The sequence below is a fragment of the Pelobates fuscus genome, chromosome 1, assembly GCF_036172605.1.
Source record: "Pelobates fuscus isolate aPelFus1 chromosome 1, aPelFus1.pri, whole genome shotgun sequence".
Lineage (NCBI taxonomy): Eukaryota > Metazoa > Chordata > Amphibia > Anura > Pelobatidae > Pelobates > Pelobates fuscus.
Window position 1 is genome coordinate 106411303 of NC_086317.1, and position 22267 is coordinate 106433569.

General features: G+C 39.4%; 1 protein-coding gene across 1 annotated transcript in view; it reads left to right on the forward strand.

The window, feature by feature from the left end:
* Positions 1 to 21955, forward strand: part of DPT (dermatopontin) — a 45618-nt gene extending 23663 nt beyond the window's left edge. Inside the window, exons 2-4 of the mRNA XM_063444277.1 lie at positions 18843 to 18968; positions 19775 to 19882; positions 21219 to 21955. Of these exons, the coding sequence (XP_063300347.1) occupies positions 18843 to 18968; positions 19775 to 19882; positions 21219 to 21285 (301 nt within the window). The 3' untranslated portion in view covers positions 21286 to 21955. The remainder of the gene's footprint in view (positions 1 to 18842; positions 18969 to 19774; positions 19883 to 21218) is intronic.
* The last annotated feature ends 312 nt before the right edge of the window (positions 21956 to 22267 follow it).

The window sequence follows — 22267 nt, forward strand, 5'->3', positions numbered from 1 at the left end:
TCACTGTACTCAGGAGATGTTGCTGAACACATTCTCAGTACATGTATTCTTAAATTGCTGTGTGTCAAAAAAATCACCAATTATTTTATTTTATTTATTTTTAAGTTTGGCATAGATTGGTGATAAAATGGTTGCATGAAAAGAGTCAAAAATATCCCAGGTTTAATACCTTTGGTTGTCTTCTTTAAAAAAAAAAAATATACATGTGAAGGGTTATTCAGGAATTCCGGACAGATATCAGTGTTACAATGTAACTTGTGTTAATTTTGAAAAAAATGGTTCGGAAATAGCAAAGTGCTACTTGTACTTATTGCCCTATAACTTTCCCAAAAAGCTAAGAACATGTTAACATTGGGTATTTCTAAACTCAGGACAACATTTCTAAACTAATTAGCATGGGTGTTTTTTGACGGTTGTAGATGCGTAAAGGATTTTTTTTTAAATTTCATCATATTTTATAATTTTATTTATAGTAAATTATATGATATAAAGAAAATAAGGGTATGTTTAGAAAGACCATTTAATGGCGAGAAAACCAGTATATAATATATGTGGGTACAGTAAATGAGTATGAGGAATTAGTCTCTTCCACACATTAAGTATGTCGGACGCAAACATTAATTTCTTTTTCTGAGAATAATTCCCTAGTTTTACAACAGCTTGTATTGTGAGAGTAAAAACATTTTAATGGAACCCAAGAGAAGTTAAAATAATCCAGTGATCATACTGGCACGTTGTCAATAACAATGAAGAAAGCTTCTTGTTTGTATTGTTTAAAGTGACATGCATTACTTTACAATTAATTTTCTAAACCAGCAAGCAAACACTTTTAAACAAGTATACAGACAAAAATTAAACAAGAAAAACTTTGAAACATATGCAATAAATGTTTATAAACTTACTATAAACTTGATCAGATTGCACTGTTGGATACACCTCTCAGCTTGGGGAGTTTCTTCAGCCTCATCCCCTTCCTCTTACCTACCTTACTCAGATTCAGATCAGTCTATTACTGAAAGAAACAGGGCTTAAATGTATAGTTACTGCAAGCTTCTCATTCTACCTGCACTGACTAACACAGCAGGGAGAGAAAAACCTGACAGTGTCTGAGGGACCGTGAACTGGGCCCCCTGTTTAAAAAGTTTGAGGACCCCTGTCATTATGTATGTATGTATATATGTATGTATGTCATTATGAATGTATGTCTATATGTATGCATGTATGTCAGTATGTCAGTATGAATGTATGTCTGCATGTCATTATGAACGTATGTTTGTGTGTATGGATGTCAGTATGCATGTATGTCATTATGTATGAATGTATGTATGTATGTCTGTCAGTATGTCTGTATATATGCATGTATGAATGTATGCCATTATGAATGTATGTCTGTGTGTGTGTATGTATATGTGTTCCTATTTATAGTTAAATCCCCCTCTCATAATATTGTAAAGCGCTACGGAATCTGTTGGCGCTATATAAATGGCAATAATAAATAAATAAAATAAATATGGATGTCAGTGTCTGTATGTATAAATGTATGTCTGTATGTATGTATATATGTATGTATGCTAGTATGAATGAATGTATGTCTGTGTGTATGTGTGTCTGTATGTATGTTAGTATGGGTCTATCTGTTACTATGTATGCATGCCTGTGTGTCTGTATATATGTGTATGTCTCAGTATGTGTGTGTCAGTATGTATGCCTATATGCGTGTATGTCTGTTTCAGTATGTGTGTGTGTTAGTATGTGTCTGTGTCCTTTTTATATATATATATATATATATATATATATATATATATACACACACACATACACACAGTTGTAATCAAAATTATTCAACCACCATTACAAATCATGTATATTGTCAACATTTACAGACTTTCAGCTGTTTGCAATGAACAAATCAAACAAAAGCAATTAAAATAGCTCAAAACAATGAATGCTCCAAGTGGTTTCCCCAAACGCAACTGATAATGCAATTTACAATGAATTCTCCAGTATCAAAGTTATTCAAGAAATCACCAAAGCCAGCCAAACAGCCCACACTCATAAGGATCTCAGATCATGGAAATTCATACATTATTGTAGAAAAAATGGTTAACAAAATGCTATAAAAATATGTGCAGACCTCAATTAACGCAGACTCTTTTTCGCTTTACATTTGTATTTTTGCAATAATACAAAAATACAAAAAAAGGAAATATGTGCACCTGCCAGAAGGGGGTGGGTGCAAACATATTTTCACCTGGCCTGATTCTTTATCAACCTCAAAATGTATCAAAATTATTCAGGCTTAATGAGCAATTATTTATTTGCTAGCATAATCTGCATGTTTTTTTTTTTTTTTTTAGAAATAGTGGTCTATATCCAATACTAATGAATACAATAATATATGTATTTCTAATTTCTTATCACGGTTCACTGTTCATTCGGTTATTTTATAGTTCAGTGATATATGTTGTGAGTTATGCACTTATAAATTCAACAGGAGTAATACTGTCAAATAAATTGATTATTTAATTAAAGCAAACAGAAATCAGTTTTGCGCTCAAACTCCAACTACTCCTGGGTGGCAGCAGTGGCTATAGTTTTGAGCAACCCAAACTCACAGAACACAGCAAAAAAATAAGATCCACCCAGCAGGTTTGCTTTAATGTGGCAGGCATAGGTGCCAAAACTCCTACATTTCTCAGAACAGTCCTGCATTTTTGGGTACTGTCCCAGCTCAAATATGTCCCTAGGAATTTGCAGATTACAAAATGCAGGAGGGGACTGGGCACTAGGATCATGCACAGAGTGCTTTAGGTCTGCTTGGTGTGCTTGAGGTGTAGGCAGTCAGTCAGCCTGGACACCCTCTGTAGGGGCGGCCCAATTTCTTTACTGAGCATACTTACCCCTTTAATTGGTGGATCCACCCTTTAATGGATATACCTGCCCCTTTCACAGTGCACTGGTGCCACCACCCCTAATGTAATTAATCCAACCATTTGTTACAAATTAGACAACTTGCATTGGTCTGGATGTTGATCATGTGCTCTATGAAAACCGTTAGTTCTATGCATAATTTAAGACCAACAGTGCAGCGATGAGCTCATTGGCCGACAAAGATCAGCTATTACTCTCAGCCAATGAGTTGGACGTGGATTGCAGGGTTTAGTTTAGGAGACAAAACAGAACACACAGAGAAGATGAGAAAACCCTCTCCACTCCGTGGGATAGTAGTGCAGCGCTATATAATAAAGTTTAAAAAGAAAAACTCACCCTATTTAGAATTTGTTGGGTAGTTCAACTTGGTTATATATACATACAAAGAAAAACACAAATAGAGACTATATAGTGCAGAGTTGTTATGACCAGTAAATAGAATTTTCTACAAAGTAACAAACTCACATGTTTATTAGCCTTTTCAGGAATAGGCTCTAAACTCCTCAGCAGGTATGTTTAGGGTAACATACAACCCCCTTTTTTTGAATCTTCTCAAAGTGGTACTTCCAATATATGGTAGAGAAAAAGGAAACACAAGGGGATAAACACTCTAAGTGAGATCTGCAGGCACAAAACAGGCTATTTGAAAATATAGAATGTGCTCACCTGGCTCAGAGCCTTCCAAACTGGCTCTGAGTATATTGGTTTGCGTCAAATATAGGGTGACAGCTCCCTTTAGAACCTGGGCAACACTGGAAACTGGATCCACTCGTTGTATAAAAATGCACTGGAAGTGCTTGTTTAATATAAAAAATGAAATGAAAATAAATACAATAAAATACAATTAAAAAATAATATGTAGATCCTCCGAAACGCGTTTCACCTATCCTGTAGGCTTTTTCAATCGGCATGGTGTTGCTTCCTGGTTCCGGTATTTACGTCATCGTTTGTGTACGCCCCCTTCAATTTCGATCCTATCGGAATGTTTCCGTCCGTCTAACTCCTCCCCTTCACAGCTAATTCGTCTTCACTTAATGATATGGTTTAATATGATCGTTGGTGTATTTTCAATGGGCGGGCGGGACTACATTAACCGGAATGCATTGCGGTTGCAAGGTTCTGTCATTTCCGGCCTGGCAGAACTACCATTCCCATCATACTAGGCAATACAGTGTCCCATAGTATAGCGAATTAAGCCCAATTCGATACAGTCCCAATTGGTAGCCCATAAAAGTAAGAGAAAGAGTTTATACATATATCAATACAAAACGGAAACACATAAATAAAGAAAGAAAGAAGAAATATGACTCTATAACCCAAAAAATAACTATATTAATATATTAACAGACCAGCAGGATCATTAAAATTATACAAACAATATGGGAAACGAAAAAGAGAAATTAACATTATGGACTCCCAATTTATCCCTTATAACCACTCAGATTAATCATAAAGTAAACGGAGATGCGGTGGATTATAAGAAATGGCACAATTCGAAGTCTACATTCAGACCGTACGGGGCCAAAGTGTTCAAATCAAAAATCCACCGCATTCCGCCTGTCCCAATTTTGTAGTTTAGGAGAGCTAATAGAAGCTCCATGCAGGAGCTTCAGCTTTTCAATTGTGGAGGTGACCAGTGTCCGGCAGTGCAGAGTGCTGTAGTAGTTATGGTGCTTGGAATGTTTCTTTAATTGCCATTGCAGTGATACAAAAAAAAACCTCTAATATTTAAATATGCAAAGGTATTTGGGATACTGCACAGGTAATGATAATTTTATCATTAAAGGAACAATATAGAGTTCGGAATACATATCTATATTCCTAACACTACAGCAGTGATGCCCCTAATTAATTAAGCCTCTCCTGTGTAAAAAACAAAACAAAAACGAAATTAATGTAAAAAAAATTAATTACTTATTTTTTTCTCCAGCTCCTAAGGGTTGCATTATGCTAGAGATGGGCCAATCCAATGCTCTTTATAGAGGAGCATTGAGGACCTAAGGGGCAGATTCTTCCATAAAGAGTTATTGAAAACAAGGAATCTTTATGGCCAACTATGATGGCACTGTGAGCATGATGTAACAGTAGGTCATGATATAAAAAGGAATCCTGCCCAGCTAACTAAATGTTTTGGCAGGACAGGAGGGTGGGTGGGTGAACTTCAGGCACTAAAACAACTTCAATAAAATGAAAAGTGCCTACAGTGTCCCTTTAATGAGTAAATATTCTAAGTGTCCATGCAATGGACAGCACATGTGTAAAATAATCCTTGCCACACAAAGATTTAAATGGAAACAATAGCTATAAATTTCACCCATTTTAAAGAACATTAAACTGCTAAGCAGCACAATCTAGCATTGAATGTGTTAAAACATGTTAATTTTTTTTTAATTATTTCATAGAAAATGTTCCCATGTGTTGTGTTTAATGATATCATACCGCACAGGCATTTGCTTTCCATTAAACGAGATAAGTCCATTTGTCTGGCAATGTATGTAACTAGAAAGGACTGCATTCATGCATTCAAACTTTGTGTTTTTCTGCTTTAACTTGGGAATTGACAGAAATATATTGTAAATTAATTTACTAAGTAATTCAATCATCGTTTTTTAACTGCAAGATTATGTCATAATAATGCTGTGAAGGAATACCCCATTACTTTCGGCTCCTTTCGTATAACGGATTCGTATTTAATTTTGCTTCGTTTATTTTGTTTGGTTCCCAAACCAAGACCACCCCAAAGACCCATGAGAACGTGGGATGTTGTGTATCTTGTACAAAAACTGCAAAGAAACTAATAATAGAATGCTCCTCTGGGTGGCGCCATTTCGTGCATGCGAACGCACGTGGTCAGGGCAATGGATGGCAGCCATTTTGATTCCCGAACACTGGCAGCGGGACTTGGTCGTCGAGTGCCTGGAACTTATTTCGGCCAGGCACTCACGCGAACACCGGTCACCATGTTCGGGAGTTACAGACTACACGAATGGTGTTCGGTAGTTACAGACTACTGAACGCAGGGAGCATTCTACACAAATCAGCTTTCATCTACCTTATGTGGTTTTCGTACAAAACCCCATGAACAGAGACCAGTTCGGAGAAGCTTCCCTTCCCTGGAACTATTTTTGGCTTCAACCTCGTGGCAGACCGGTTAGAACTTCCCTGCGATGGCGATTCAAAACTACAGAACCGATCTGGGTGATTTTTGGATATATTGTTCGACCAGACCCAGGCTATACGGGAATGTGGCTTTTGTGGGGTTTCCATGTATTTTGGGGGTACTTTTGGGGTGGTTAAAAATTTTTGATTTTTCTGTCCCTGAGAGATAATATAATTAGCGATGTGTATTACGATAATTATTTCTCAGGCACAGAGGATCATGGGGAAGATTTCCCTGTTTTTCTGTGTTAGAAACCCTGTGTAGGGGTTTTGCATAAAAAGCAGTGGATGACTCCAAATAAACCAGTCTTCTCCCAGCATTAACCATTGGCTCATGTGTGCGGGGTTATGGAACATCGCAATATTTTACCTTTGGGATTATTTGTGTTTATTTCTGGGAAAAAGGGCATCTGTGGGGGTGACACTCTGGCAGACCCCCAAATTTGGTGGCAGCGGTGGGATGGTCCCTTTTTCCTGGACTTATAATCCAAGGTTGGCACTGGCATACAGTGGATGGAAGGCTGGTACATGCAGCTTAAGCGCAGCACCAAGTGTATTATTATCAGCGAGCTAATGGAGCTGGACAGGGAGAACTTGGTCGCGGTGACCCCGACTGTTCGTGCAAGCGAAAGCAAACTGATGAGGGAGATAAGGAAACATTTGGCACTGTTCGGGCCACTGTGGGGCCCATTCAGAATATAATAACGCTATGCACTATGGTTGAGGAAATATAAATATCACTCCTTACCCTTACTTGTAACTCTACCCACCTCCACTCCTGCACAACAGCACTGGGAGGTGTTGTTAGATCATTGTCTCCCAGACTCAGATGAAAGCTAAGCAGGAGTGGAAAAACAGCCCACATGGAACAAAGAATGAAGGGAGTGGCTGATAGTCCACAACCCTGAACCATCCTTACCAATAGACCGCCAGGGAAGCCACCCTCTTATTACAAAAAAATAGCAAAATAAAAGGGTAGCTCAATGTGTATTTATGTGTGTGTGTGTTGTACTGTGTGCATCCGTATGTGTGGCAGTATGTATTTGTTTGTGAGGTTAGTGTGTATTCTTGTGTGTGGCAGTGTGTTTTGTGTGTTTGTCAAAGTGTGTGGCAGTGTTTATCAGTGTGCTGCAGTGTGTCTGTGTGTGTATGTAATGGTGTATCTATATGTGTGTATTCACGTGTGGCTGGGTGTATCTGTGTGTATGGGAGTGTGTGCATGTTTGTATGCATGGGTTTCTTGGAGTGTGTGTTGAGAGTGGACCCAGTTACGGGTTTTATAAGGGGTCTCACCTATTCTGGTGGCAGCTCTACACACACAAACACATGCACAAAAACACATACTATATTTCCAATTATGTTCAAAATGAAGCCAACATTATTTCATGTGCACCTTAAAAATAAAAATCTATATAATATAAGTTTGTATCCCAAATGTATGAGGCTGAAGACAAGTAAAGAATATTTTCATTTTGATATCTCATATCTAGCAGGATATATGCCCACCCTGTACTTATGTTCTGATGTCTAATCATACTCTAATTCACCTGCTTGGTACACGGCAGACATCTGTAATCTCCCTCAGATTACAGTCATTGTTTGCAGTAAACTCGCAGATATAAATGTAGGGCTTGTACATTTTATAGTCTATATTAATGTCGAACAATCGTTGACTGTGTAACCAATGTTCTTTTCTTTCGGCTTAAGATATGTTAAGAAATATCAAAACCTTGTTGTCAATGGTCAAGAGAAATGTGAGTTCCAGACATTGTTGACTCATGATGGACTGCAATAGTTTGTTTACTGAAAATATTATGATCAAGGAAAGAGGGATTTCTTACAACCTTGGTGGTGACTACCAAGGGGGAGATCTTAGTTTAAGGCACTGTGACAGTATCTGGACCCTAGCATGACTGACACCATATACTGTCCCCCCACATTATACATTTGTCTTAAAACAATGAGTAATTTCAGCCTGGGGTATTAACGGTCTGATGCAAGTTGATTATGTCATTTCCATCACGTTATACAGTGATCAGCCACAACGTTAAAACCACAGATGACGTGAATAACACTGATTATATTGCTACAATGGAATATATTAAGCAGCAAGTGAACAGTCAGTTCTTAAATTTCATGTGTTGGAATCAGGAAAAATGGGCAAGCAAAAAGATCTGAGTGATTTTGACAAGGGCCAAATAGCGATGACTAGATGTCATAGCATCACCAAAATGTCAAGTCTTGTGGGTTGTTTCCGGTATGTAGTGGTTAATACCAACCAAAAGTGGTGCAAGGATGGACAACCGCTGAACGAGCATCAGAGTCATGGGCCGTTAAGACTCATTGATTCACATGGAGAGCCTGTCTGGTCCAACCACACAGAAGAGCTACTGTAGCTCTAATTGCTGAAAACAAAGCTGGCCATGATAGTAAGGTGTCAGAAAAAACTGTGCATCACAGTTTGCTGTGTATGGGGCTGCGTAGTCACAGACTAGTCAGAATACCCATGATGACCCCTGCCCACTGCCAAAAGTGCCTTCAATGGAGACGTGAGTGTCAGAACTGGACCATGGAGCAATGGAAAAAGGTTGCCTCATCTGATGAATCATGTTTTCTTTTAGATCAGCAGGATGGCCAGGTGCGTGTGCATCTTTTATCTGGATAAGAGATGGCAGCAAGATGCTCTATGAGAAAAAGACAGGCTGGTGGAGGCAGGGTTATGCTCTGGACAAGGTTATAATGGGAAACCTTGGGTCCTGGCATTCATGTGGATGTTACTTTGAAACATGCCACCTACTTGTGGTGTTCCTATTGCAGATGGCAGTGGCCTCTTTCAGTAGGATAATGCACACTGCAAAAACTGTTCAGATCTGATCTATGGAGGTCCCACTTCGCAACTTCCAGCACTTAAAGCATCTATTGCTAATGTCTTGGTGCCAGATACCACAGGACACATTCAAAGGTCTAGTGAAGTCCATGCCTTGATGCATAAGAACTGTTTGGCAGTACAAGGGGGGCCTACATGATATTAGGCAGATGAATTTAATGTTGTGGCTGATCAATTACCTCACTTTGGGAAGGATTTCATGAATTCTGATATTTCATAGCACATTTTTTTATCATTGTGTTACTGGTAAGTTTGACTTATCCTATTATTCCTGACCATCTTGTTATAACATGTTTATCGATTCTATATGACCTAGGCAGGTACCTGACTGTTCTGCGTTTTATTTCTTCCTTTTCACACACTGATGATTTTTAGTTTAGGTTCAGCCACTCTAAGGAAGAGAAACACAACGTCTGCTCCTTGTCATAAAAAGCTTGGACAGATAAAAGTGCTCCATTCTCAATTACAATTACCCCACAAACCAGCAAAGTGATCATTCCTTTCATGTTTGATCCCCTCCCCCCCCTTTTTTGTTTGTTGCAATCTGCATGCCCAAGGTAGGACCACCAGGCAAGTGCACACAATAATGAAGAAACAACACCATTTGCGTGTTTAGTGCTTCACTCCTCCACACTCATCATGGGAAGAGGAGGGGCAACAACTTTATTGTACCATGAACAAAGAACACATTGAGGGCACCTTAGGCTTATATCTCCAACAGTAGGTCAGGGGTAAACAGTTGGTCATGGGTGGTTTTAACCATATTCATTGGTTAAACAGCCCTTTTTAGCAGGACTTTTAGCATAGCCAGTAGTGCAATTCTCTGAAAGATATGAAACAGGAATCATGGACATTGCCCAGGTATCCATGCATATCAATAAATAGTTGATTAAAGTATTATGAGACGTAGTAATCGTACATTTCTCTAGTCTCTACTCCTCTCAGCAGTCAAATGGAGTAGCAAGTTTAAAAAAAAAAAAAATAATGGTCTCCAAGAACATTATAAACGATGAGTAGACTAGTGGTTACCACCTTTTATTCATTGGACTAGCTAAGGAAATAAAAACAACTGTATAAAATAATGGATGTATGGGTTATTAGACCATAGCCCTTTTAACAATTAAATAGTACAGTGAGGGATTGCTTGTGAGCATTCACTGAATAAATACATTTATACCCATGTGTACACTGTTATCAAAGGTTAAAGGATCACTATAGGGTCAGGAACACAAACAACTAGCCCACCTGTGCCCCTCATGCCTCCATAAATATAGCAACATCTTACTGTATTCAAGCCAGAAGCTGTAACTCTGCATGCTGTTTGCCTGAAAAAAACAAGCTAGAAGTGGTAGCCTGATCCAATCACAATGCTTCCCCATAGGATTGGCTGAGACTGACAAAGAGGCAGATCAGGGGCAGAGCCAGCATGATTCAAACACAGCCCTGGCCAATCAGCATCTCCTCATAGAGAAGAATTGCATCAATGAATCTCTATGAGGAAAGTTCAGTGTCTGCATGTAGAGGGAGGAGATACTGAATGTTTGGATGCATTTTAGGCAGCCATGACCCAGGAAGGATCTCTAACAGCCATCTGAGGAGTGGCCAGTGAAGTTATCTCTGAAAAGACAGTGTTTACAGCAAAAAGCCTCAAGGTAATGATTCGACTCACCAGAACAAATTCAATAAGCTGTAGTTGTTCTGGTGACTATAGTGTCCCTTTACTAAAATCTATGTGTCTATCTTTCCTACTCCTACATAAAACCTGAAATATATTGCAGGTAAAATACAATTGAGTTGTACTCAATGTTAATATGTCTTTCCTGGCTAATCATGGCAGCATCACTTATGGGTAGCTCCGCCCCAATCAGGAACAGGACAGGACAAAATCAATTAATCAGACCAGACTGGGTATAAAAGGTCCCTCCTCCTTCTATCCCACAGTCTTTTTTTCCTGTCCTTTCAGGACACACAGGATATTTTATTTTGGGCCACCTTCCCATGTGTACCATGGGCCTCCAGATGAAGTTCAGCCTCTCTTCATCTGAAGAACTCAGTAATCAGCCTGCACGGGCAGGACTAACTGAGTTTAGTACAGATTAGTATCTGTACTAAATTGGGAGAAATTATTCTACTAATTTATGATGTGGGGTCGGCTGTTGCCTTAAAAATTCCCCTTATGGCATCAAATAAGCCCCCTGATCTGAGGACAGAGTTTTGGAGAAGCTAGGGTAAGTCTTACTTACTGGTAATATTTTCTGCTTTCTTTGCTGGTTAGCTGCTTGAAATATCTGCTCCAGCAAAAATCTTTCTTTTCTGGCTTCATTCTGTTGCTTCCTGCTTGAATCTTCTGCTTCTACAGCATCCTGGCTGGCAGGGGTTGTGTTTTCTTCCGATTCCCCCTCTTCTCTGTTCGGAATACCGGCGCAGGCGCAGTACCGGCGGCGTCCGGCGGCCGTTCTGCACATGCGCGGGGAAATTGCGCGCGTAAAGGGATATCGCGCCAAAAAATAAAAAATTCTAAAATCGCTCAGAATTGATCCTGGTATCTTCCCTGAGCATCTGGTGTCAAGGAAAGTTGCCTTTTTCGCATAGAATCTGGTTTTAAGGTCAATCTTCTTTCTATATTGATATTTGTTATTCCCTTTTTTCTTAAAGTGAATTTTGTTCTTCAACAAGCATATTATCTTCTAGATGGCTTCTCCCTCTGCCTCAAGATCTCGCTCTAGAAGACATAGGTGAGCCGCATATGTTCCTTTTAATTGGAGGGGGGAAAAGAGTGCCATTTCAGGCCTATAATATATTGTATATTGGCCTCTATTGCAGCCCAGAAAAATCGCAAGAGAATTCTCCCAAGAAATATTGAGAGAAATCTAACAGATGTGTGAACTGCAACCTAGTGGCTCCTCCGGGGAATAATCTGTGCAGATCTTGCCTGACGGAAGCAGCGAAAGAAAGTTCCCCACAGGCCGACTTAAAGAAATGGATATCTGAAGCAATTGCTGAAGGGTTTAAATCCTCAAGTAAGATGACTATCTCTAAGCGTCCCAGAGTAGAAAACTATATGGAATCGGAAGAGGAATCTGATATCATAGAAGACTATTCAGAGGAAGAAGAGGACGAGTGTGACTCAAAATCACTGGATTCCAGGTCTGTAGATAAACTAGTTTTTCTTATTAGAGACACGTTGAGAATTCCTGAAGAAAGCAGGGAAAAGAAGGAGTCTGACAGATATTTTGAAGATCTGAAGCCTAACAGACCCACTTTTCCAGTTCATTCGGCCATCAAGGAGGTCATAGAGGAAGAATGGAATAGACCGGAAAGGAAGGTAACTTTAAAGAGCAAAATTCCTAGATTATACCCGTATGCACCTAAGGACTGCAAATCATGGAGTTCAGTTCCGAAAATCGATGCAGCAGTCATTCACATGGCGAAAAGAACGACCCTTCCCATTGATTCAATGGCATATTTGAGGGAGCCAATGGAAAAGCGATTGGACGTTGACCTGATTAAAGCATACCTGGCTTTGGGATCGGCATTACATCCAGCCATTGCCCTTACCACCTTGTCCAGAGCTCTTAAGATTTGGGTGGATAAACTAGAAGAAGATATTACCAGGGGAGTCCGTAGAGAACACCTCATGGAGGGCCTTAAAGATTTAAAGCTGGCCACAGAATTCTGTTCTGAAGCTTCCCTGGATCTTACTAAAATGGTAGCTAAAAGTATGGCGCTGTCTGTAGCCTCTAGGAGAGCGTTATGGCTTCACTCTTGGGGTGCAGATTACGCTTCTAAGGCCTCTCTATGTGCGCTCCCTTTTCAAGGTGAACTACTATTTGGCAAAGTCTTGGAAGATGCTATCCACAAAGCAGCAGATGGGAGAAAGGCTTTTCTTCCCCAAGGGAAGAGAAAATTTGGTGCTTCCTACTGGAAGGATAAAAAATTCAGAGACCGATCCTTTCGAGATGTCAGAGCATACAGGCCCGGAAGAGAATATTCCAGGAATTCTAACTGGAGAAACTATCAGTCCTCTTCGTCAAAACCGGTTAGAGGAAGAGGATCTAGACCAGCTAATAAAAACTTCTGAACGTTTGCTGGTCCGGCCAGATGTTATAGGAGGCAGACTTCGCTTCTTTTATCCGGTTTGGGCCAGAAGTATTCAAGATTCCTGGGTTCTTTCTATCCTCATGGAAGGATACAAGATAGAATTCAAAGAATTCCCCTTTCGAACCTCCTTTGTCCGTTCAAGAGTGGCAAAAGGAAGAAAAGAAGCTGCTCTGAACGATATCATCTCTCAACTTCTTCAGACTCAGGTCATAGAGGAAGTACCTTACGATATTCGATATTTTTGGCCCCAAAACCTCTGGGGAAATGGCGTCTAATTCTGGACCTAAAAGTTCTGAACACATTTTTGGTACCGAGAACGTTCAAGATGGAGTCCATTACCACAATCCTGCCCAATATAAAGACAGGGTACTGGATGACTTCCATCGATCTCAAGGACGCCTACTATCAGATACCTATTCACATCAGTCATCGCCGGTTTCTGAGGTTTTGGATTTCGGGGTATCATTACCAGTTCAAGGGACTTCCTTTCGGCTTAAGTCTAGCGCCCAGAACATTCACGAAAATTCTGGTTTCTCTGGTGGCCTTTATAAGGACACAGAACATCGAACTTTTTCATTATCTGGACGATTTTCTGATTGTAGGTCCGTCCAGTCAGATAGTAGATGTCCACACGGCGATAACCATCAAATGCCTTCAAGATCATGGTTGGCTGATAAACCCCAAAAAGAGTTCCTTGGTGCCTTCTCAGAAAATGATTTTTCTGGGAGCAAATATAGACTCGGTGAATGGCCTAGTCTCCCTGTCTACAGACAGGAAAGAACGTATAATGAAGAAGATCAGAAGTCTGCGTCTACAGTCTTTCGTCACAGCAAGAGAGTTCATGAGCCTGTTAGGGTCTCTTACTTCCACAATAGGCCTAGTGAAATGGGCCCAGTGGAGGATGCGACCCATTCAGAGGCATTTTCACTTACAGTTCAAGGCAAACTCCGGGAATTGGGATCAAAAGATTCATTCACTCCCGAGGATTTCGAGAGAGCTATGTTGGTGGACAAAAGAAGAACACCTTCTTCGTGGGTTTCCACTGGAAGAACCAGTTTGGATGACCATAACAACAGATGCCAGCCTCCTGGGATGGGTAGCACACTTGAACGACTCTTGGATTCAAGGAGCTTGGTCATGGAAGGAGGCAAAACTCCATTCAAATTTGAGAGAAATGAGAGCGGTTCTCAAGGCGTTAATAGGGTTCCGTCTTTTAATAAGAGAGGCATGGGTGAGGATACATACAGACAACAGAGCAGTGGCGTCCTACATAAATCATCAGGGAGGCACTCGAAGCTATGCTCTGCTGATGGAATTGTCCTCGATAATGAGGTTCACGCAACGGCATCTACAAGGCCTAAAAGCAGTTTATCTTCCAGGACCAGAAAATTTTCTGGCAGATTACCTCAGCAGAACCAGGATTCTCCAAGGAGAATGGAAACTGCACCCGGAATTGTTTCACTTGATCACCCTGAGGTGGGGTGTACCCCAGATCGACCTGATGGCTTCATACCACAATTCTCAGGTGAAGAGGTTTTACTCCCTTCATGCGGATCATCGAGCAGAAGGACAGGATGCCCTGTCTCTTCCGTGGGATTTCGATCTGGGGTATGCGTTCCCTCCCCTACCAATGATCTACCGACTGCTGAGGAAAATATGGAAGGAAGGCCTCAAAGTCATTGCCATCATCCCAATCTGGCCACGCAGGCCTTGGTTTCCCTTGCTAAACAAGATGAGACTGGAACCTCCTTGGCCTCTTCCTCTCAGACCGGACATCTTGACTCAGGGACCAGTGGTTCATCCCAACCCCAGCCAGCTGAAATTGTGGGCATGGCTCTTGAAAAGGAGAGACTTCTAGCTCAAGGGATCTCTGAAGCTGTGGTGTCTACTCTCCTTAAATCCAGAAAGGTGCCTACTTCTTCCTGCTACCATAAGATATGGGAAGTTTTTCGTTCCTGGTCCCAAGTTAATAATGTGAATTTTCTTCAGCCATCCAACATCAACATTCTACATTTCCTTCATACAGGTCTGGAGAAGGGGCTGAGTCTTAGTACTCTAAAAGTACAAGCTTCGGCTTTATCTGCTCTCTGCAACAAATCTTGGGCATCGGATCCTCTGGTTTCTAGATTCTTTAAAGCTACAATCCGTATAAGGCCACCTAATAGGAACTACTCCCCTCCGTGGAATTTACCTATGGTACTGGAAGCGTTGTCTGAAAACCCTTTCGCTCCTTTGGATGAGCTGGGCATTGTCTTGCTTACCTATAAGACATTATTTCTGGTGGCTGTTACTACTGCAAAGCGCATGTCTGAAATTCATGCTTTATCCTGCGATGAAAATCACTTTCAAGTGTTCCACGACAGGGTGATCTTGAGACCCAGACAAGAGTTTCTGCCTAAAGTTGTCTCGAATTTTCACATCCTACAGGAAATTGTTATTCCGTCCTTTTATCCATCTCCTTCTACTCCAGAGGAAGTGAAACTTCATGAATTGGATGTCAGGCAGTGCCTACTTAAGTACTTAGAGGTTTCTACTATCTTTCGGAAGTCTCAACAGTTGTTTGTTCTTCCAATTGGTCCCAGGAGAGGGGAGGCAGCCTCGACTTCCACCTTGAGACGTTGGATTTCCAATACCATAGTCAAGGCTTATCAGTTGAAAGACCTGGTTCCTCCTAGTAGGATCAAATCACACTCTACGAGGGCCTTAGCAACGTCATGGGCTAACTGGGCAGAGGTTACATCTGACGACATCTGTAAGGCAGCTACGTGGTCTTCTCTTCTCACTTTCATCAAACACTATAAACTGGATTTGGCTTCTTCCTCTACGTCCTTTGGTAGAGGTGTTCTGTCCTCTGTTGAATCTATCTAAATTAAACTTATTTCAGCATCATCTGGTTGGGTGTATTTGTTTTTGTTTTTTTCTCCCGCCCTATGGTGAAGCTTGGGTATTACCCATAAGTGATGCTGCCATGATTAGCCAGGAATACGGAAAATGTTATCATACTTACCGTAATTTTCTTTTCCTGGCTATTATTCATGGCAGCATCAGCGAACCCCCCCCTTGTTTTTGTTATTAGCTTTGGGACTAGACTGTGGGATAGAAGGAGGAGGGACCTTTTATACCCAGTCTGGTCTGATTGATTAATTGATTTTGTCCTGTCCTGTTCCTGATTGGGGCGGAGCTACCCATAAGTGATGCTGCCATGAATAATAGCCAGGAAAAGAAAATTACGGTAAGTATGATAAAATTTTCCGTATTATGCTCTCTGCTCCACCCTACTGGATAATATTATTACTGGCAGCCGTTCCGATCTAGTCATTTTAGCCCAGTCATCCGACACAGATTACAAAAGAAATTAAATACAAATCAACCTTCAATCATAACACACGGAGGTTAATAAATCATGAAGGCCAAATGAATGTCATTGCCACACAATGGTTTTTAGTACAGAGTTTCTCTGGCTTTGTAGTATTCACTTTGTGATATCTGCTGATAACAGTGGAGCTGCAGTTAGAAAACATTTTATGATTTCCAAGAAAAAAAACTCCAGTAAAATAATTTTCTTGAGAATTCATCTAAACTTGGGGTTTAAAGAAACTCTAAAGCATTAATAATGCAAATCCGTATTCCTCATGGTTAGGTCTTCCTGTTTATAGAGGTCCCTCCTAATTCTTGTGTTGTGAAAATAATTAAATCATGCATTTTACTTACCCTTTTCCAGGGCTCCCTTAGTGCTGCCTACCTCTGCCTACCTCTCCTACTGCCACCACATTATTTAGGAGGCATGGCCTCTTCCTCAATGACCCAATCAATGCTCCTCATAGAGGAGCATTGGAGACCTGGTGCGCATGTGCGGCAATGCCGTGCGCACAAACCAGGATTTTACTCAGTCACTGCTGCAGAAGCGTCTCTAGTGCTGTCAGTATAACAGGTAGACTCAACCCGTTTTACATTGCAGAGTCAAAACTAAAGGACCACTGCGGCCAGGCCACTTCATTGAGATGTAGTGGCCTGGGTGACTTTCGTGTTCCTTTAATTAATTTCTGTTTTATCCACTAATCCACTAACCAAAGATACAACAAATTGCTTAACCGTATCAATAAAAGTGTCTTGTGATTCTTCCAGAATATAGGCAAATATTAAACATTGGGCAGCTAGCACCACCTAGTGGAAATAAGAGAATGTACCAAGTGTGATCTTGTCTAAAGCTGAACATAATGGCAGTGAGGCAGCATCATTTCACCAGTGATTAATGTAGTTTTCCAGGTACCTTGCCACTGTAAAAGTTGGACTTGAAATTCCATATTCATGAAATTATTGAATCAAGTCAAATGTGTAGTATTCATTTTAGTTACATAATATGCATTCTAGTTGAAGATATACCGGTAGTTATATAAATAGTAAATATAATTACATTGTTGAAAAAAAGACTCATGCTATTCACATGCTCTGTGTAGCTCTGCATCGAAACAGAAACCTCTGCTTGCACACAAACATACAGACACACTGTTCAGATTCATGTACACAGACGTCCTGCTGTGCATCTACACATACAGAGACACACTCTGCTCTGTGTTAAAAATGGCATTAAAGTACATATAACAAAGCAGTATTGTCGTTTTACTTGGTGACCTTAGTGGATTACTAGTCATCACAATAAATACATTTCATTAGATGATCATTTATCCTGCATTGTACTCCAGTTGCTAGATAGCAGTAATTAATATGCCATATATTTTAGAGACAACCCATCTAAAAGTTGACTGATAATTCAATAATCATGGCATAAACTTTAATTACAATTCTCATTATTCTAACTAATAATATTGTCTCACGTTGTTTTTCATTAAACTCACTATAGGCTGCTAGACCACTTAATCTCATTAAAGTGATCTGGGTGCAGTGGCCTCGTACCTATAGTCCTGCAATGTAAAACATTACCATTTAATAATTATGTCAATGTTTCCATTGCAGGGCTAAACACACCTCCAGTGGCATTCTTCCTGACAGCCACTAGAGGCACTTGAGCATACGTCATCTCCGCAGATGCTTCTTATAGAGGGCATTCAATTGGAGGAGTGTGGTGCTCACCATACATGCGCTTCTCGTCCCCAATGTATCACGCTTGCTGACGAAGGGGGCAGCAAGGAACTTATAGCGATGGGGGGAAAAAAATTACATTGGTTACTATAGGTTCTCTTTAATTGTTTTAACAGTAACAAAAACAACTGAAGCAATTAATATGGATAAAAAACATACGATGATATTAAAAATAAGAAGGTGGGGGGAGGCAAACATTCCCTCCAAATAGTTTAGTGGGGGCAATGACTAGTAAAATCCTCCACAGTTGTGATGTTGTATCTTTTATAATCTTTATTTTTTTTTTAAATATTACTGTAAAGGAAAGATGAGAAAAATAAAACATATTTTAAAGGAGTTAAAAAATAGATTTCACAAAAATTGTGCCGATATTATATGCCACAAATGTTTACACTGTATACTTCTCTCTGCTTGTATCTGTCGTTGTGGCAGCACAAGCGGTTTTGTTTACTTATGCACTGCAAAAATATTAAATAAAAAATACAAAAATAAATAGATTTCACCAAGAAGATGCAAAAATATACCTATATTGCCATAGTATTCATTTTAAATTACCAATCAAATTGTTTCATAAAAAAAAAAACAATATTCAGAAAAAAAAACTACGTTAGAAACACCAGTGTTGCTTCAGTTTTTATTACAATAATCCAATCTTCTGTTGCAGGTATCAGACATGTTCCAACAATGGCCTCGTAGCAGGTTTTCAGAGCCAGTACTTTGATGCCGTGTTGGACAGAGAATGGCAATTTTACTGTTGCCGGTACAGCCGAAGATGCTCCTATAGCTGTTGGTAAGTCAAGAAAATATAACGTGGCAAAAGGAAGATGGTCAGTTACACGGAGACCATTTTGCTTCTTCAATTTGAAGATCCATCAACATTTTTGCAGGGAAGAACTTAATTTATGATTACATTTGGAACTTACTGTAGAGGTAGGTACACATTCCAGGACATTCTTCATTGCTGCAAGCAAGGTCAATAGTTCAAGCACAGAAGGACATTCTCACATCTAGGACAGGGCCATCAACATGAATACAAACAAAAGAAAATTAAAAGAGAAAATGTTAAAAAAAAATTTTTGTATTTGTTGTAGATAAAGTTACTATAAGATACATTGTATAGTTGGTACTAAATAATGATTCTCCTTCCTGATTAAGCAGCTGTGTACAATGAGTATTCTACAGAAATGAGGATATTTATTTTAACAGTCTCCTAATTATAGCGCTGTACAATGAGTTCAGTTTTTGCTCTCTGTATATAACTGGCTGGATTACATATAAATGCTGCACACTCTGCACACGTAAGGTGTAATATGCATACAAAAGATGTGCAGTACTGCATTTGACATTTTAATTTAAGCCAAAATGAAAGATCTGGAAACATACTTAGCTATATTTTGCGATTTTGACATTTGTTTTTTTAATTTGTCACGATTCAATGAGTAGGGAATTAAAAATGTACAGCCTTCATCGATTTTATATTTCACAGAAAGCTGCTGAAATATTAAAATGACTCTTATGTGATTATTATGTAGAGTTGGGGATTTAGGATTTTAAATTGTAAAAATTATAGACCTGATTTATTCAATTTAATTATAGGCTGACACAAGACTACCCTTCACATTATGGACAGGATGTCGACATGGTTATGTACTCCTACGGATATTATATCAGGGGAGCAACTACAACGTTCTCCGGCGTTCACCGGTAAGTCCATTAGAGATAACTTCAGTTTTGACATGTTTTAAGAAAAGGGTATACTTTTATTGTCCAAAATGATCATATAAGCGAAGGTATAGGGTGAGGGCTGAAGGGAGGTTCAGAAACCTTCATTATAATAATAAGGGGGCTACATTAACCCTCATAGGTTTTTTTAAATTAACTTTTCAGTGATATGGGTGGCTAGCAGGTGCTGGTCCTTGCGCCCCTGTGGGTTTAGTTTTTTTCGTTGTTTAAAGTATTTTCCAACTGGCAAAACTGAAGTTCCATTGCAAAACACAAACGAACGATAATTTGTAAAACGTGCATCCTACCAGATGCATTAGGAATCTTCCAAATCCTAAACTTTGTATAGTGATTGGATGTGAAATCACTGATTTTAATCCAGACACTGAATGTATCCAGTCCGACCAACCAAATTTGGCTTTTGTAAATATGAAAATGCCCATTGTGGACTATATCTCTCTGCTTTACAGTTTGTTTTTCATGTAAATATTATTTTGAGCGACCAGTTCCTGTTTGTTGTTTGAAAAACTATGAAGCCATATTACATATTAGCCGTGTTACAAAACAAAAATAAAATTTAGGTGAGAGCACACTTAATAGATATATGTATGTAGAAAACACACACACATGCAGTTTTTACCTTAGACTTAATAAGAAAAACCTGGGATTAAAAAAAGGTAGATTATGCCTCTGAAGTCTCACTTCTCAATTCTCTGCCATATTGGAGTTAAATCACTTCTGTTTCTGTTATGCGGACCTAGCCACACCTCCCCTGGCTGTGACTGACACAGCCTGCAAGAAAGAAAATGGTTTCATTATCAATCAGATGTAACAATTTAAAACATGTTAACTACTACTCTGTAAATTGAACTTTAATCCCACACACAGGAGGCTTGTGCAGGGTCTAGCAAGCTATTAACAGAGCAAGAGATAAGAAATTCTAATCTAAACATAATTTTCAATAAAGTAACATTAGATGACTCTACAGGAATTGTTTAGGAAGGCTGTGTAAGTCACATGAAGGGAGGTGTGCCTAGGGTTCATAAACAAAGGGATTTAACTCCTAAATGGCAGAGAATTGAGCAGTAAGACTGCAGAGGCATGACCTATACACCAAAATTGCTTCATCAAGCTGAAGTTGTTTTGGTGACTACAGTGTCCCTTTAGCTGTAGAATAACATGCAGCATCCAACTTGTTAATTGAAACTCTTCTGTTTTGGACATCTTCACAGAATATATTAGGATATTATTTCATTTATTTTCTTACACATACACCTCACAATTATTCAACATGTTTTTCTTTACTTTTTTTTTATAGGGATCGTCAATGGAAGTATATAGTATGCAGAATGACAGATTTCAACTGTGAATTTGAAAATTTCTAAAAACCCGCCTGCATAAAAAATGCTTTGGAAATTCACGCAAAACAGCTTTTTTATTTTAATTTTTACACTTATTGTGTTATATTATGCTTGGCATGTTTTAATCTTTCAGATTTTTATTATAGCACATACTACAGGTGGTACTTGTTTTGCGACCTACCTGTTTTACGAAAGCTCGCACTTACCACCAGCTCTCTTGCGGTGTGGTAAGTGTAAGCCGTCGTGGGAATTAGAGGGAATCACTGCTCTGCTGCATTAGAACGCAACAGAGCAGTGAATCCATCTAATCGATTTTCGGGTAAATTTCCTCAAGCATTGATTAGAGGGATTCCCTGCTCTTGTGCATTTGTCTATGTTCGGGGAAATGTCCCTAAACACAGACATGTGCACCAGAGCAGGGAATCCTTCTAATCAATGCTCGAGGAAATTTCCACGAACACAGTTTAGATGGATTCACTGCTTTGGTGCGTTCGTCTGTGTTCGGGGAAATGTCCTGGAACATAGACAAGCACACCAGAGCAGGGAATCCCTTAACTCCTCTCAATTTGTTCTACAACCGGGTCGTAGGAGCGGAACCCGGTTGGTGAGTGAGGAGTACCTGTATTGAAAACCCTTGGTAACCTATTTATCATCAGATAATTACAGTAACAAGTAAAAAAAAAAAAAAAAAGTCTGTCACATTCAAGTGTTTACTAGACAATGTAAGGAATCGCAAAAGTTTTATTGTTTTACAATTATACACAAAATTGTTACTATGAATGCTAAAATAAGAATGCGCATTGATGCAGATTACTGTTATGAATAGTTATATTAATACTTTTATTAAAATGTACATGAAATAAGTAATGCAATATTTACTTCCTATCAAATTACTTAAATAAATTGTTGAAAGAGATTAATAGCTTGAATGTATGAGTTATAAAAACAACACACTATTGCCAAAAACATAAAAAATATACCTTGCAACTGTACATTTTGGCAAACA